At 41.4% G+C, this 18008-nt stretch overlaps 1 protein-coding gene across 1 annotated transcript in view; it reads right to left on the reverse strand.

Moving 5' to 3' along the window:
* Positions 1-4514: 4514 nt before the first annotated feature.
* The window catches only part of LOC131221042 (exocyst complex component SEC8), a 96071-nt gene continuing 82577 nt past the window's right edge, over positions 4515-18008 (reverse strand). Inside the window, exons 22-26 of the mRNA XM_058216125.1 lie at positions 17311-17412; positions 17072-17146; positions 6386-6481; positions 5149-5198; positions 4515-5066 (exon numbers count right to left, since the gene is read on the reverse strand). Of these exons, the coding sequence (XP_058072108.1) occupies positions 4979-5066; positions 5149-5198; positions 6386-6481; positions 17072-17146; positions 17311-17412 (411 nt within the window). The 3' untranslated portion in view covers positions 4515-4978. The remainder of the gene's footprint in view (positions 5067-5148; positions 5199-6385; positions 6482-17071; positions 17147-17310; positions 17413-18008) is intronic.

Here is an 18008-nt window from a genome sequence, read left to right on the forward strand (position 1 = left end):
ATAAACTTGCATATTAAGTAATCATTTATATAAATAACTTAATTTATATTTCCTGTCAATTTATTTTAGGACATGGGAATTGAAAGTTGCAGGAGATTATTGAGATACTGGAGTAAACTGGATAGTGGAAACTGCATGGGTACCTCTTAATTGCATATTTTTATTGAATATTTTTACGTGATATTAAATTTTATCTTGTATTTATTGGAGTTAGTTATTGCTACAGGTGATAAATCATAATTTTCCTAAATACCGTGATTACTAAAAGTAGATTGGTAAATATATTTCGTTGAAAGTTCTATAGATTATTAAGCATCTTATTTTTAATATTTATAAATCAAAGATAATCTTCTTTAATTATTTTTCATTTAGTTTATATAATTAATTAATTAATTAAATGAATATTGTAGGTATGTTCGATTGAGGTTTGCTAATGCTAGATTGTTTTATTGGCATGTGGAGAATGAGACAAGTTCGAATTATTCATCAACATTCTATTTTTTTTATATTATAAAAAATTGAATGTAAATATGTTATCTGACCCATCGACAAATATTTGAGACTACACTTCGTTAATTGAATCGCCACCAAGGTATGGAAGAATAAAGATTATATGTATTTTATGTGGGGCAAAGTTTGTGAACAAGACTAATTGGTTTCGGTTACACTTGTCATGTCAAGGTGATGATGCAAAATTGTGCCCTAATGCCCCAAAGGATGTCCAAATTTTTTTTCAAGCCATTTTAGATTTGAATAGGAAACTTTTCGCGCTATCCAAACCTTCTGGATCTAGTACACAGATAACTCCTACGAAAGATACAGAGGAAGAAACCAGATTAAAAACTTTAGAGAAAGAACAACTCTAACTTGCCTTAAACGTAGTATGAAAGAAGTTTCTTGACATCAGTGACATCCTTCAAGACAACATGATGTGAAGCAAGATCGAACACGAGAAATAAAAAGAAGAAGAATAACAAATTCAAGTTCCTCGCCCGTCTCATTGAATTTTATAAGGCATTAGGTATTACGTACAAATCTTCACATAAAGAAATTTTAAAAAATCTAATATAAAAGAGCACGAAGGAAACATCTCTTCACCTCCTGACTTAAAAAAAAAGTGAGCCAATATTTATATGAAAAAATAGATAGTAGTTTGGATGGATCGGATGACGATATAAGAGCTTATAATTATATGCTAGGAACGGGAAGACACTCCTGCTATTGAGGTTATTAGTTGTAATTTGTGAACAATGTAATTATCGAAATATTATAATTGTAATTTATGCATTTTATATATTGTTTTGTTCAACTTCAAACTCGAATTTAAAATCAAATTCAAGCTCGAATCAAACTCAATATATTGAACTCGGACTTGAACTTGGCTTGAAAACTCAAACTCGAACTCAGCTCAAACTGGCCCAAGTTGCTGGCCAAGTTGCACTTAGCCGCCAATCCAAGCTCGAGGACCAGCCAAATCGAGTTCAAGCTGGGGTCTCTTGCTGGTCGAGTCGAGCCGAGCTAGGCCAAGCTCAAATCGGATTGACTCGTGTACACCTCTACTTTTCTATATATATATATATATATATATAACCTACTTGTCCTTATTTTGACAATGGTGAGAGAAACGTGCAGACCCATGATTATAAGGGTGCACATCGAACTGGTAGAACCGTGGAATCGGACCGAAACTGTTGGATCAGTCTAGTTCTAGACAGCACTGGTTCTGGTTCCAAAATTTTAAGAACCGTTGGATACGGATCAGTTCCAGTTTAGGGCCCTGTAGAATCGAACCGAACCGTGAACCGTTCATCCGAACCGTGGATCCGAACAGTCGATCCGAACATTAGATCCAAACCTTTGATCCAAATATAACTTTAAAAAAAAAAAAACCCTTATCTAATCTCTCTCGCCCAACTGCTGCCGCCCCTGCCCTGCCCCTGCCGTCTCTCATCGACTGTCGCCCCTGCCCTGCCTCTGCCCTCTCTCTCTCTCTCTCTCTCTCTCGCCATCTCTATTTGCTTCTGCCGGTAGCCCAGGCCCCTGCGCAAACTATGTAAGCAGTAACATCCTCTTGGAGATTCCATGATTTGAGCGTGCTACTCAAAGAATACCACTCTATTTACACAGGTAAATATCAACAAGATAAGGGCGTGGGATCAATGCCCACATGATATCTTGCCTTGCTTGATTTTTTTTTTTTTTTTTTTATTGGAGTGGTGCATATAAAGAGCGCCTTGAATCTTACACAATTTTCTACATTAATAGATGTTGTGCCCCCACACATGGTGCATTACCCTCCTAGAGTGGAGAAGTGCTTACAAACACTATTGTGTGGGAACTTTAACATGCAATATTTGTTATTTTCTACCAATGTATCACTTCAATGGAAGACTGGGCGATACCCCATTAGCATCACCCCACTCATTAGGTGGGCCACATATACCTACGTTGAATTAGAACTTTCTATCGATTTCAATGGTGTAGCCTGACTGATGATTGATGAATGGACTGTCTTGGTTTTAGCTGCTACAATGATTTCAAGCTGCTAAGAATCTTAACTACAGAAACTGCAACTCCATTAACAGACATTGAAATGGAAAGGGAGAGAGATTTCTCTTCAAAGAGGTATAGCCAATGCTTGCGCCCAAAGTTTGAATGGTGCATTCAGGTTTTCAGTTTCTACGAGTGGGGCCCATGAGCATTGCAAAGTTTTGTGTGTGTCAGGAAAATTTTCACAAAAACTAGCAATGATCCAAAGCCTTTAAATAATGGGCCTCACAACTGATTGGATAACCCAAAAAGGAGAAAAAATCAGAACATTATCTAACTGGGCTGGATTTTTAAAAGCCCAAAACCGTGGAACCGATCCGGAACCAAACCGTTTTTCACGGTCCGGTTCCAAAAAATTGTAGAACCGTTAGGAATGGTTCAGTTCCGGTTTCACCCCAGAACCGGACCGAACCGACCCATATGCACCCCTACATGATTAAAAGAAATCAAGAACTTTGCTATGCTCGTATGCGTGTGCAAAAAAGTTCGTGTAGCATGTCAGCACACGATCTAATCCTTCCATTAGGTTAGCCCGACCTTGTACATTTTCTTCCAAAAAGAGAAACTGGTTCAGTCAACATGTGGACCCTAATATTGGAGACGGGATAGATTGGAAAATACTCCATCCAAGTTTTTCAGAGCCGTACATTTGTTTTGCAAACTGTAGGCCACCTGACAGGCAGATCAACCTGATTCCTTGGCGACGGCATCAATATAGTGATGCTGTTGTGATGGATGGATTGGATCTCAGACCTAAAACGTGCCATGCTAGTACATTTGTGGCATCTACGAAATTATGGCACATCTGGGACCTGCTTTTAGCAACAAGACACTACTGCTCCGCATTCTTACTATTAATTAAGTTAATACAAATTTATATTTATAATGTGAATATTCATACTTTTATTATATAGCTATAAAGCATAGTGGGTCTATAATAAATAACATTCACCATTTCACATATAAATTGCAACATGAGTCCATATATATAACTCTACAGTACGTATTTGAGTAATGCACATGATCCTACTGCTAGCGTAACATACAGCGACCCACAATCCAACCGTTTAGATACCATCAAATAAGTTACTTTTTCTCCTCACAGCAGTAGAGAAGTGACTTATTTCAGATAAGTTTGTTTGGTTTATGATTTTATATATATATACACACACACACTTAAAAGTACTTAATCACTTCAATTAATTATTTTTTTAGCTTTTCTGCTTTTCTACTTTTTCATAAGTTGCTGAAAAGAGGCATAAGGAGAGACGAAAGAGAGAAGCTGGTAAAAATACTGTTTGCCAAACATACTCATCTTTTTAACTAGTAGAAACTAAGAAAAGCTACTTGTGGAATAAGTAGCTTATATTAAGCAACTTACTATCCAAATGGGCCCTGCAGCTGTTCGCTTTCATACCTCGAAATCAAATTGAAACTGCTCATTGAATTTTTAAAAGATAAAAAAAACTTTGATACTTTGATGATGAGTTTGGATGATCCCCAGACACTTAGGATTTTTATTTTTTAAAAATTAATGTAGAATACAAGTAAATCAAATTAAATTGTCCAAATTATAGGTCCCAATTTTATATGCATCATGAACCAAAAATCACGCACATTTGATTATATTGGATTGATGGACCTGCCCTATTTCTCGAAATTGTCCACATCATGAACCAAAAATCATGAATATTTGATTAACTGAATATTGGATGGATGGACTTTTCCATTGGATGGTGGAAAATGCAAATATCCAACAGCCCTATTTCACAAGTTGTCCACGAATCAGATGTTAAGATTGTTTGGTCAATATGATTTCGGGACTGATTTATAGACTAATTTTCACAATTTAGTAGGCTGAACTGACTAAATATATGCCTCGTATACAATGTGTTCCTGTGTATCAAGTGTCATACACGACCAGAGTATTAAATAACTCCCCTTCTGTAAATGCTAATGCTTCTTTCTTTTTTTTCTTCAGCATATAGAGTTTATTATTTTAATTTTCGAAAAAAAAAATTAGATAAAAGAAGACAAAAAGTAATAACAATACCAAGTGCGGCTCCAAGTTTTCGAATCGGTTCCTATCAGCGAACCCTCGAGTATATTCATGCATCGTTGCTGCAGTCTTTCAACGAATTACCACAGCAGAGTAGGAAGTATATTCAATTGGTATCCAAAGTGGAATAGTATGCATACATTTCACACAATTGGCTACCACAAATCGAACTATCAAAAAAACCAAAAACCCATCACACCAGTCGGCGGGCATTGCTGGGACCAATCAATACCAGGAAAAAGCAAGCTTCCATGCTTACATTTAATATGCTTCAGATCTGCCACCTTGCATCCCTGCACCCTTTCCATCCCTTCACTGGACCTCTAATTACACTCATGGTGGAATTCCTTCAATCACATATCAGATGGGCTAATGGGCCAATATCTCTGATACCCGCTGCTCTGCATCAGAGGGGATCTCCCTGCCTGGGACTGTCACCTTTATAAGACTGGAATACCTGTCAAACCAGACAACTACCACTGTAAACTGTCTACATAACACACAAAAGCAACATAACTCTCAGTTCTATGTTGGCTTACTCTACGGATGTGAACAAGTACTCGTGTTCAGCAATGAAGGCAAGCAAGGCCTGCAATGGGAAATGGTAGGATGTGTGAAAATAATGACATGTGGAGCAAGGATTAGAAATCAGTTGCAGTGGAAAGTACTGGTCAGCACTGAAGCTAATATGTACTGGCCTAGCATCTAAAAATTACTTCGAAATTGCATATATGGCATGCAAGTAGATTCAAATTTAAGTATCTACATTATGTGTCCCAGTCTATATGTATCACCATCGCCGTCATCTAAACCTTCTCCCCACTAGTTGGGGCGGCCACACAAATCACTCTATCAAGGACCACATCCCAATTTAGATATATCTTGAACAAAAATTACATTTTTATCTCCGTCGGAATGGTGGGCAACCATTTATTGGACAGTTCAAGTGAAAAATATCCAAAGGTCTTTGTTCAACCAACCTGATTTTGGGCCTATCACTTGGTGACAGCTGGCTCAATAATGTAGTAGGTTTAATTTGAATTAATGTAGGCCACATGTAAAATTTATGATTGCTGAGTATTAAGCATGGGACTCTGCCCAAGTATCAAGTAATTGGCTTCTGTTGAAACCTAGAGAGGAATAATGCGTCGAGTCAATTGTATGGCATTGGTAATCATATTGGAGAGTGATTTTTGTGGCCAATGTTTGTGTAGAACCCAAATCATGCATGCATGCATGCAGCCCACCATTAAGATGGGATGCGCCAAAAATCAGGCTGATCCATAACATGCGGGCCACACAATAGGGAAAAGTGTAAAAACATGCCCAGACCTTCAAATTCAAGTGGTGTGCCCCACCATGTTTTGGATTGGCCTGATTTTTGGGGTGTCCCTACATCCTAGTAAGAAGTTTTATGAACAGATCTGATGTCATAAACACACCACAATGCACCTCCTGATTTGGGTTGTGGATGTGAATTTAAGATACACATAACAGTGGGCCTCACACATCTAATATCATCTATCCACTCGACAAGTTACATGGGGTGAGTTGGTCTGCACTGCCCCTGACTCATCCAAGTTGAGCCGATATGGACCATTTCGGATGGGATTCAGGGTGAGACAGCCCCTGTTATCGTGTACAGTTGTAGTGTGCCATATTGTTAGGTACCAAAACCGTTACGTATCAGGCAATATGTATCAGATCCAGACAATCTTTTAACCCCAACCGAGTGAACAAAAAAAATGTAAAAGGAAAAGAATTCAGATGAATTGCCTCAAATGGTAAATTTAGAAGTTCGTAGTAAGTCCGAACACGATCTAATCTCTGCTGTACGGCTTCACTGTTAATCGATGGGATGGCTGCCAGGGCCTGCAATGTCAAAAGTAGTTAAATGCGTTCAACTAAACAAGGACAGTAAAGCATACATGAAATGCAACCATAGTTCTAAATATAGGTCCAAAACTGAGTCCACTCAGTTTCAGTGGAGTATGAAACAAGTCCCTGTGAAACTATCCAGCTGGTTTTGGTCCCAAAGTCAGTTTGCACTGCAAAACTGGCATTTCAAACCACAAATGCAACATAAATAAATGAAATTGAATCAATTGATCATGAAACATTGTGTATGACATACTTACAGCTCATGAATCGGAATTTGACCTTTGTAAACTTGGGTCAAATTTTAGATTGTTTTGCTCCCTTTTTTCAGGATACCTTCTCCTCAGGGAATTAAACACGAGTATCCAAACTTGATTATTGCAAATGTCCTAATAAACACTTAAACAGATGTTTGCTAGGTCCACATGCATAGTCCACAGTACACATGCATGACTAAATGCAGACAGAACTTCACTAAACCCACAAAAACATCTCCACAAACAGAAACATTTTCCTATCCTTAATATAACTGTGACATTTGAGGTACGCATCAGGTGGGCCACTGTGTAGATGACCTGGCCCAAAAGTCAGGCTGGTCTCTTCCTCAAGTGGGCCATGTGTAAGTTGTATCTGGACAGTTGAAAACTTTTAACTGCCCATTGTTTCCATACATGTGCAGACCAACTGATGAATTGACTCGACTGGGCTGGGGCCATGTCATCTCAACAGTTGGGCCCACACGATGAATGCAACTCAGATGTCACATGCACATGCCCTCTAGCTAAATATATCTGCGTGTAGAGGTGTGCATGCGGTCATAGACCGAACATTCACAAGAGGCTTTTGAGGGACTTCCATTTTTGGCGCTATTTATACACTAGAGGCGATGAACAGTGTGTAGAAATGTTTAGAGAATTCTGAGGCGCTACAACTGCATAAAATAGTGTGGAAATCTTTTGAATGTTCTAGAGTTCTCTAGCAGAGTCTTGTAGAGAGAGCAACATAGAATTGTCTAGGCCTATAGAGTATTCTTCTTCTTTCTTTCTTTCTTTCTTTCTTTTTCTTTTTATCTTTTCAATGATTGATTGCTACAGGGCATGTAAAGCAGCGAGAAGGTTCTTAGATATATAAGGCAAAGGGGTCCTTATTTGACCTTTAAAAAAGGAGAAGAGAGGGAGGATAACCGTTACAAACCATATCTCAGTCCACTACTGTGCTTAGCTCACTTGGGCCTATTTTACATAAGGGCAGTTGTGACGGCTCTCAGCCTATGTGATCCAGTTTTGATTCCTTCGTCATCTACTACATCTTCTTCTCTCCTCTTTCTTCTTTTCTTTTTGTTTGAGGTGGAGATCTAAGATCGTTGGGGGGAAGATCTATACAAATCTCTCATCCCACTATATCGTGTGTTGCGTACTCGTGGTTCATGAAGGTGTGTGATGCCCTCTTGCACCTAAATCCATTGTAATGGATAAAAGTAGGGTATCACACGCGTGTGGCCAGATCTATGGTTAGCTTTCAAGAAGTTTTTTATACGCGTTGAATGTGGGTATGAGTATGACAACTATTGAAGACGTAGTGTGCCTGTCAAGGAGTTGAGGCAAAAAGTGGTGTCAAACCATCGTATCCGTTGGTGTACATCAGATTCTAATATACTTGTTGAGTAAGTTTAAAGATAATATTCTCTTCTTGATGATTCTCTAGACGTGGTTCTCCTCCACCCCAAATCTCCAAACCCACTTCCCTAGTAAGGCAAAGTTCACACCGTCCAGCCATCTTATACTTGCACCTCCATTGGCGTACAGTCTATACACCTCCCTCCACTCTAAACAAATGAAATTAACCATTGGTTGCTTCTCCTTGCCAAAGGATATCCCTTTCGGCCTGTTAATCCTAGCTAGGACAAATTTCAGGCACCCAAGTAGCGACATGAAACAGGGGGGGAGCTTGGAAAGTGCTTACTTGATGAGAGTGAATCTGCCTTCGAGGGAAAGAAGCCTAATCTTCCATGAAGTTTCCTCTCCATTCTCTCGATCACCTTGTCCCACAAGTGCTTCGCAGGTTTGCTGACGCAAAGAGGCAGGCCGAGATAAGAAGAGGAGAGGCTCAGCCCGGCAACCAAAAATTTCAGTGAGCCTAATGACATCCTCCTTAGACAAGTGGATACCAAGAAGCTCACTTCTTGCTAGGTTTACTCTCAGCCCTGATGCAACCTCAAAACATTTGTCAAACTTCCTAAGATTCTCCACCATGGCCCCATTGACCTCGCAAAAGATAGATTATCGTCAGCAAATTGAAGATGGCTAACACATTGAGCAAAATTTTCGACTTCGAACTCCTGGAAAAGGCCCATTGACTGACCCTTGCTCAACATCTTACTTACAGCTTCAGAGACAACCACAAAAAAAAAATGGAGAAAGGGGGTTCTCCCTCATGAAGATTTGATAAAGCCAAATGGAGAGCCATTAATGAGAAGAAAAAACTTTGCAGACGAGACACAGGCTTAGAATCGTTGTCTCCACTTCGCCCCACACCCCAACTGGGCTAGCATACAATCAAGACCAATCCGCATGATCGTAATCCTTCTTCAACTCAAGTTTACAAATGAATCCTTCCCTGTCAGCCCGGTGGCATGAATTGAGGCATTTGTTGGCGATAAGCACACTGTTGAGAATCTTTCTGCTAGAGATGAACGCACTTTGGAAGGGAGAAATAATCTTAGGAAGCATGACCCTAAATCTTTGGCTCAAAATCTTTGCACTGATTTTATAAGGACTGCAGATGAGGCTACAGACATGAAGTCTTCCAGAAACTCAACATCTTCGAGCTTCAGAATAAGGGCTATGAAGGAACTTCCCATCTTAGGTGGAAGACTGAGTCCAAGAATTCAGTAATGAAACATAGCACATTTGTCTTTATCAACTCCCAGAAAATCTTAAAGAAGGCCAATGGAAACCCATCTAGCCACGGAGCTATTTCCCCACCAAGAGTCGTCTCTGCAGCTTTGACTTCCTCCTCCTAAACAGACCCTTTAAGATCATCAACATCCTCAGTAAAGATTCTATCAAAGAATAGATTACAAGACTCAGCCGCACCTGATTCTCTCCCAAAAGTAGGTTTGAGTAGAACTTAAAAATGGCTTCAAAATTTAGTATTTTATCAACAATTCTCTTATCGTCCAACCCAAGCTCGAGCACCGACAATCCCGAGGAAGACTTTGTATTCTTGTCTCCTAAAGCCAGGTAGCCTGAGAACACCACTTGATCTCCTCCTTTTAGCTTGTTGCTATAATCAGCAGAGAACTTATTTTGGCAGCCTTTTCATCTTTCGAGAGTGCCCCTCCTTATTCTTTAATATCTAACGCTTGAACCTCAAGCAGAATAGAGTCTATCTCTTGCTCTCAGTATTCGAACACTTATTTTTTCTACACCTTGAGCTTCGCTTTCAACAATTTCAGCTTCTAGAAAAGCCCGAAACTACCATGGCCTTGATCTTAAAGAAGACCACCAGCCTGATATCAAGTCCCAGAAACCCTCCAGTTCGAGCCAAGCCAACTCCAAACGAAAGGGTTTAGGATCCCAATCAACTTCATCAACTTCACGGAGTTTGGGGCAATGATAAGAGACAAGCCTTGGGATGCCCCTTTGACCTTTTAAGGGAAACTTTTGCACCCACCCAGGGGAGAACAGAAATCTGTCCAACTTGGACATGGCAGGTCTTGCCTAGCCATTAGACCAAGTGAATTTGACACCACCCAATGGCAATTCTGCCAACTCATGCTTTAGGACTCAATCCGAGAAGCTTTGCATGTTGTTGGTGACGTAATATCCATTTAGCTTCTAGTAGGCAAATCAAACCACGATGAAATCTCCACCCACGCACCACGGGAGTTGCCGTCCATTAAGAACAATGAACAATACCTCCCATAAATGTGGCCGGAGAGCCAGTTGGTTTGGACCGTACACTCCCAAAAAGACCCACCTAAATCTAGAGGACTTTTGGAGAACCATAAAGATGGAGAATTGACCATACCAGTTGTCCTCCCTAGCCCAAATTCTCGAGTCTCATAGCACTAGGATACCACCAGTTGAACGAATCGCATCAAGACCCTCCCAATATGGGTGTGCAGTAACAGTAATGGTGGTCGTAGCGACCACCACCTTTACTGTTATGGTATGAGCTATAACGCCCATTATGACCCTTGTAACATCCATTACACTCTTCTTCTTTTTTTAATGGAAAAGAAACTTGTATCGGCCTCGTAATAGACAGTTAAAGGGCTGAAATGGGTCATTTTTCTGTAACAGTCGTTACAACCTCATAACGCGTAATGGTTGGCATCATTACTGTTACGTAATGGCCATTATGACACACCATGCTCCACATCCCCACGCCCCCAAATGGACTCAACCACACCCCGATCAATCCTTTGGAGTTTAGGGTTTTTTTTTTTTTTTTTTTAAGGACCAGAAGGCAAGCTTTAGAGCGCTTGTAGACGTCCCTCATTTGGATGCACTTCTAGGGTTACCCAAGCCCTCTAACATTCCAACTAAGGATCTTCATTAGAGAACCAGCCTGACCCCTCTCCCACTTCTGTCACTCCTTGGAATGGCTTCAACCTTATTGCAAGGATCAACAACAAGGCCAGCCAGCTCCCTGCTCCCCTTTGAAGATTTTGGAGACCTCCTTCGACACTCTACAAAGGATATTCGGAGACCTCTGTTTTCAATGAGCTGGAAAAGATCAATGTAGTCCTTACCTCGATTGTTGAACACCGCCATAATAAGTCTCCCAACGTGGCTAATAGCTCCGATCTACCTCTACCCTCAAACAGCCGCGACCAAACCCTCCATAACTCCAAATGGGAAGTTAGGAGAATAGAGATTCTCGATCGGGCTCCAATCATCTTTAATGCAAATGGCCGCTTGCAAAGGAGAAACGTCCAAGGCATCATCAAGGATGCTTGGCTTGACCACAACATAGACCAGAGGCTCAATCACATTCCCAACAAACCCGTGAAAGGGGGCCAAAATCGCACCTTGAGACTCCATATACAAAACCAAAGGATGGTCGCTAGGTAGAAATGGGAGGAAGGATGATTTGGGAGGGGTATGAAGAACATCCAAAGAGATGGGCAAAAAAGGGGGAGAGCGAGATACCATCCCTTGAGAACAGGACATGGCCACATGTTAAGGCCCGCCACACATTTTCTCTGCCTAAGGAATTCATTCGGATTTATCAAAAACTATGGAGAGGTCTATCCCTTGATTGAATGATTCTCAAGTGTTTGTTTGGGGGGGGGGGGGGCGTGTTTCGCTAAGAGAATCCACGAGCCTAACAACCTTGAACCGAAAGACACGTTGAGCTTTGATATAACCCAAGTACATCTAGCATCGACCTCCATCATGTTGTTGTCTCAATCACTCTGTAGCACACCACCCTACAAGGAGGCGGAAGGGGACAAAAGGTGAGCTCTCTCATCGAAAAAGCACCCTTCCAGCTGTCGCTCTAGCATTAACTCCTCTAACCCACCACTACCTCACAACTATCAGTGATAAGAACTTGTGTTGTCTTTACACCACCTGTGCCATCAGTCATCTAGGGGGTGATCTCAACCCTCCATGTAGTGGTACAAACCCCTGAGGACTGCAGTGGAGAGAAAGGCCAGCAAGACTCAATGATGGGAAGGGGCCAAAGGCAGGATGCAATCAGGATAGTTGTCCCACCAAAACCTCCTGCCGAACAGGAGGGATGCATGGCACCTCCCCAAGGACAGCGAGAGCTACTCTAGGCGATCTTGCAGTGTCCACCACACATGTAGGCCTCTCAAGATCTTGAACTTTGCGGTTGCACTGAACCGGTACTCCTACTGGCTCCCCATCGGCCAACAAGAACCTCCTCCATGACTTCCAGAACCATTTATCCATTCTAGACGATCTACCCCTCCAACTCGAACCACTCAGATCGAGAAATTCTCATTCCTGACAAACACCTGGATGAAGACCGACGCCTAAGCCATCTTCTCCAGCCGCAAACAAATTAATGCAGAGGGGCATTTTCACACCAAGCTCGAGTGGGGTTGCCTGTGGGATGCAGGGGCACACTCGAGGTGGGCGGTTTGTGAGAGGCGGGGGGCTTGCGTGAGGCGGTACCCATGTGATTTGGGGTCCACAAGGGGAGTTCGGCCAAGGTCCTAACCCATGAGATGTAGGGCCTGGGCTATGAGATAAAGGGATTGATTCGCCATGCTCTAATAGTTCGAGCTTTTAGAGAAAATGGTTAATTGTCCTGCTTCAAAGTGGTGTCAAAGCGGGAGGTCTCATGCTCAAGACTCTTCACCGGGGACGATTAATGCAAGGGTATTTTCACATCGGGCTCGAGTGGGGTTGCCTGTGGGATGCAGGGGAACACTCGGGGTGGGTGGCCCGTGTGAGGCAGGTGGCTCGTGTGAGGCGGTACCCATATGATTTGGGGCCCACGAGGGGGGTTCAACAGAGGTCCTAACCCATGAGATGTGGGGCCTGGAATATGAGATAAAGGCATTGATTCGCCATGCTTTAACAGTTCAAGCTTTTAGAGCAAATGATTAATTGACATGCATCAAAGATGCTTGCAACTCGAAGATCCTTGCATCGCATCATGGCCTGATTGATGCTGACGACATCTCCAAAGCAGGATTCCACTACCACTATAGCCTCCTCAAACCAAAGCTCCATAGGGAGCTCCTAACTGGAACTAAGCATCCACCCAACTGAGCATCCACCCAACTGAGCTTCGACCATCTAGCCCATTTGTAGATGGAGGTACCCTCTCTGAAGACATGGCTAGTGAGAATTTGTCTACATTCTCAAATTGCTGCAAGGAGATTCAAACCTTTGAATCATTGAGGGGAACTGATGCAGGACATGGAAAATTAAATATGATATGCAAGATTGCAGGCTTAGATCACACCAATTCAGAAACAATCACACAAATTCCACATCCCACATGAAAATCCAAACATTCAATTAAAGGGGAATCTATGCGGGTCCAAGCCGACACAGGCTAGGACTGGACCAATAAAATTATAAACCAAACAATGTCAAAGGGAAATAAAATCAACTACTCATGCATAAAAATCAGTCCCTAATCCAAGGGATTCCCTAATTTCAATTCAAGGAACCCTAAGGTGATAAAAAAGGGGCAAATCAATTAGGGATCATGTAATATAGGGTTAGGATTCATGAAAAAAAATGGCTATGAGAGGATAAAAGAGGATAAAAACCTGAGCCAAAAGATGATCCCGCGTGTGGACAACAACAATGGCCCAAACGGACGTGCGTGTGATCCCGGCCGCACGTGTGCGGGGCCCACTATTCAAAAAAAGGCCACCTTGGCCCTGGTCGGCCAGGGATGGACTCCAAAACCTCCAAATTTCAGCTCGATCCGATGTACGGTTTGTGTGTGGTGCTCCGCCGAAGTTTCAGCTCGCCTGCGGGCCGAAATCTGGAAACCTGCTTCAATGAAGAAATCTGATGCAACAAAAGGACAAATTCGAAGTACGGATGGTGGGGGAAGATGGAAAAAAAAGATGATGGAAGATGGGGGTGAATTGGGATCGATGTGGCTTCGCACCACGGTAGTTAGCCCTTCGAAAAGGGAGGGCTTCGCACCCACTTTTGAATTCTTCCACAACTCACAAAGAGAGCAGAAAAATAAAGCAGGAATTTTTTATTAACTTCAATGAATGAAAAGAACTACAAGGGGTGCCTATTTATAGGGAGAACCCTATACCCAAAAACTCGCACCATGTGCGACACCTATTACTTGGCGATGAAGTAAACTAAAATAAAAACCAAACGAGGAAATCTAAAGCGTTCACGATGTTCTAAATAATAACAATAAGCAAAACCTAAAATATAAAACCAATCTGACGAGTGGGCCACGATCATGAGATCCCATGGTGGGCTTTTCTTGACTATCGGGCCACTTTTCTGAACCAAAACTTGTCTTCTAGCTAGGAGGCCCTCCCTGGACGTCGTCATCGAGCCAGATCGATGGTGGGGTCCTCCTTCTGCGTACGTACGTGCGTAGGGGTGGTGGTGTGCGGGCGTGTGTGTGCACGATGTCCTCATCAGGAACACTAATTGAGCCACCGCGCAAGATCGAAAATCGAGGCTCTTGGCTTCAACAAAGCGATGAGGCTCCATTGTCAAGCCTACCAAACTTTATCAACCACCTAGGGATGGACCCTCACCTCTGGCCCCTGCAAGGACACCACTTTCCTCACTTGACCAGCACTCTCCTTCTTTGAGGTAGGAAGGCTTTTCGCTGATAGCAGAAGGCTCTTCACGAGCGGTCACCAGAGGGCCCCTAGCAACAGCCACCCGATAAGACTTACACGGCCAATTGTCATGCACCTCTCTGCCACCTAACCTCTCCAGGTGCAAAACATCTACCCCCAGCCCTTGATTCTCCTTGCGGCCTTCTCCCTCCCTTCTTCTTCACCTCCTGATTCACCTCTTCTAACTCATAATGAGCATTTTGCATCTAGATTTCTTTTCCATCGAACCTCCTACCCTTCAAGCCCTCGACCGCACTAGCCAGTTCGTCCAGACTACTCACACGAACGAAGGCAAACCCTTGGATGGATGACGAACCCCTGACTTTGGGAATAATCACCTCCCTCATTGATTCAAATTGCCCAAAGACTTGGGAGAAGTTCAACTCCATCCACTCTTCAAAAAATTATCAACAAAGATAGGGGATAATTCCTGTTGAGAATCCAACCCTTGGAAACCCTCATCCTCAGCCCCCATTTTCTCCCTTTGCCTGTAGGAATCCACACCCCTTTGCCATAATCTCAATCATCATCAAAGAAGAAGTCCATAGGGCTTCGATGACACCTTTCCCTTTAAAGGAAGTCTTCTTTTGGCCGATGAGCTCCTTTCGCTAGCTTACAGACCCGCTTGGCTCCCCTCACACTTTAAAAACCCACAGCCTCTACTTTTACCGTCACTCGAACCTCTCTTGCGAGCTCAATTTCTGGAGACCTCTCTATCTTAACCTCTTGATTCGAATGATCCCTCTCGAGCTTTCACCCTCTCTCGATCCTTATCACATGTTAAATTCTATCATATCCACATTTTCTTTACCAATATCATGAACACAATGCCTCTAAAATGAATAGCACAAAACTGTAAATAATATCATCCATATATCTCTTATCCTTCCTTTCATTGTAACAAGCGTGCATATATAATTATTACAACCAAGAATAGTTACAAAGTTGTGAAACTCTTGAATGTTATGAATTATTTTAAGAAAGAATAAAACTACATACAAGGCAAGATCATCATTGTCATCATTGGCCTCATGCAAGCTATTTCATGGTGGCTTGGCAAAAGTTCAATGTTTGGCTGCTCATCTGACACCAACCCTCCTTTACCCAGGCTAGGGACCAGCTGGCGCAATTGCTATAAGGCGTTTAGCCAAAATACAACACCAAATGCTTCAAAAAATTTTCTTTTCATAGTTCTTCAAAATGCATTTAAAACCATTTTAGGGATGGAATCCCCAACCCATCATGCATTTGCTCCGTCTGGTAGTGACACGCCTGCTAATCCACACCAGGGTGGAGGAGGGTCTATGTTCGGTGGGCAACCAGTCATCAGACCTTGGCAAGACAAATCAAGGAACCAACTCCAAATAGTTCGGACAAAGCTACAGAGACAATGGGAACAATGAAGGCTATAACGACGACAAAGATGACAAGGATGATAAGCATGGAATCAAAGCAATCTAATCAAGACGTAAGTACTAATAACAGAGAAGAATAACAGAATTCTTAAACATATAAAAGACAATGATAAAGTCAAAAGAAATATCAAAAGGATTTCAGTCTTCCATTCAAAAATTATAGGAAAGCTGGGCTCAAATCAGACCTCATTGTTGAAATGCATGCTGTCTATCATTGAGCTATGAGCTAAAACCTAAACAAGTAATAAATAAAAATAATAAAGACACACAACGGAGCAATGATTTGAATGATCCAGGCTAACAGGCATGTATGTCAAGTGTGCCATGGATGAGTTGTCACAATCTAGTTAATTGCAAATGCACATTCTAGACAATCCATTTTGGATGGAGTGCACTCCAAAAATATCCCCAGTTGGATGTTCCTAACAAGAAATCTATCAAATATGAGAAAACATAAAGAATGAAGTACCAAGAGCACGAAACATGACAATTATCTTCATGGACATGTTAACTTTTAACAAGATAATTAGAATAGATATATAAAAATGTAGTTATAAATATTTATAAATCCAACCCCAAATAGTTGGATTTATACTATGACACCGACGATATGAAAATGTATACTATAAAAATTCCCACCATAAACATACAAGTGCAATTAAATATTTCGGAAAAAACAAAGGAATCAATAACTACCAAGATTTAAGTGTAGAAGAGTCTAGAAGGTAGGGAACAACATAGTAGATGAAGCCTTCACATCTCAATCAGCTAATAGAATATTCTCTAGTGATGGTATTTTCTTTAAATATGTTGGAAATTGGAAAATGCTTTACCAATAATTCCTACCTGTTCCAATGCGATGGAATTTCGGCATATCTGCTGAACTCCAAAAAGGTTGATAGATTTCATGTCTGCAAGAGCCTGATCAGATATTTCACATTATTTCCTATAAGCAGTGTATGAGTAAAAGTATGGCAGCTTCATTTATAAATAGAATCAGAACATCAATTCTCAAATAAAGAAAAATAGTGCCATCAAAAGCTTTGTTGTTTCCCATAAATGTAATAATATCTATCCAGGCAAACCTTGATTGACGCATTGGCCGCTATGCCACATATTCCACCAAAAATATAATTCCGCTTTATTTCTGCAATAAAAGGTGCCATCTCCTCATCCTGACGTGTTATCTATCACAACAGAACAAAACATAATAGCAATAATAATAAAACTTCCATTCTCTGTGTCAATAATAGTCTTGTTTCTATTAAAAATGGAGTTCGTGAATTCAATAGTAAATTAGATAACATACAATTGCAACTGAAATCCCTGACAAACAAAACAACCAACATTGATCCAACTTAGGAATTAAAAAGGGCTACAAATTACACGTGCTTCACCACTAAATGACATTTCCATGCAAACAAAACCTAAATAAAATGCAACTATGAGAGTAGCTGTACATTATGCTGCAACCTACAGAACGTGGCCTGATTCCAGCAAGGGTTAACTTATGGAAAGTGAACCACCAAGCTATAGCCCCTGCACATTATTTGTCTGCATAAATAGTTCGGATCAAGGTGTAAAATGCCAGCTTTGGTGGGCAATGTTGCTAGTGTTTCACATGGTGACAAGAATCTGAGATTCTGTTCTAGTGTTCATTTTCTTGTTTGGAATAGGAATTTTGGAGGTTTCTGCAAGCTCTATGTCTAGGTTGCTATAAAAAGAAAACAGTAGTAAGGACTAAGCACAAAGAGAAAATGACGTGAAAGAGAACACAATGGAG

This window comes from Magnolia sinica, chromosome 12 (genome assembly GCF_029962835.1).
Source record: "Magnolia sinica isolate HGM2019 chromosome 12, MsV1, whole genome shotgun sequence".
NCBI lineage: Eukaryota > Viridiplantae > Streptophyta > Magnoliopsida > Magnoliales > Magnoliaceae > Magnolia > Magnolia sinica.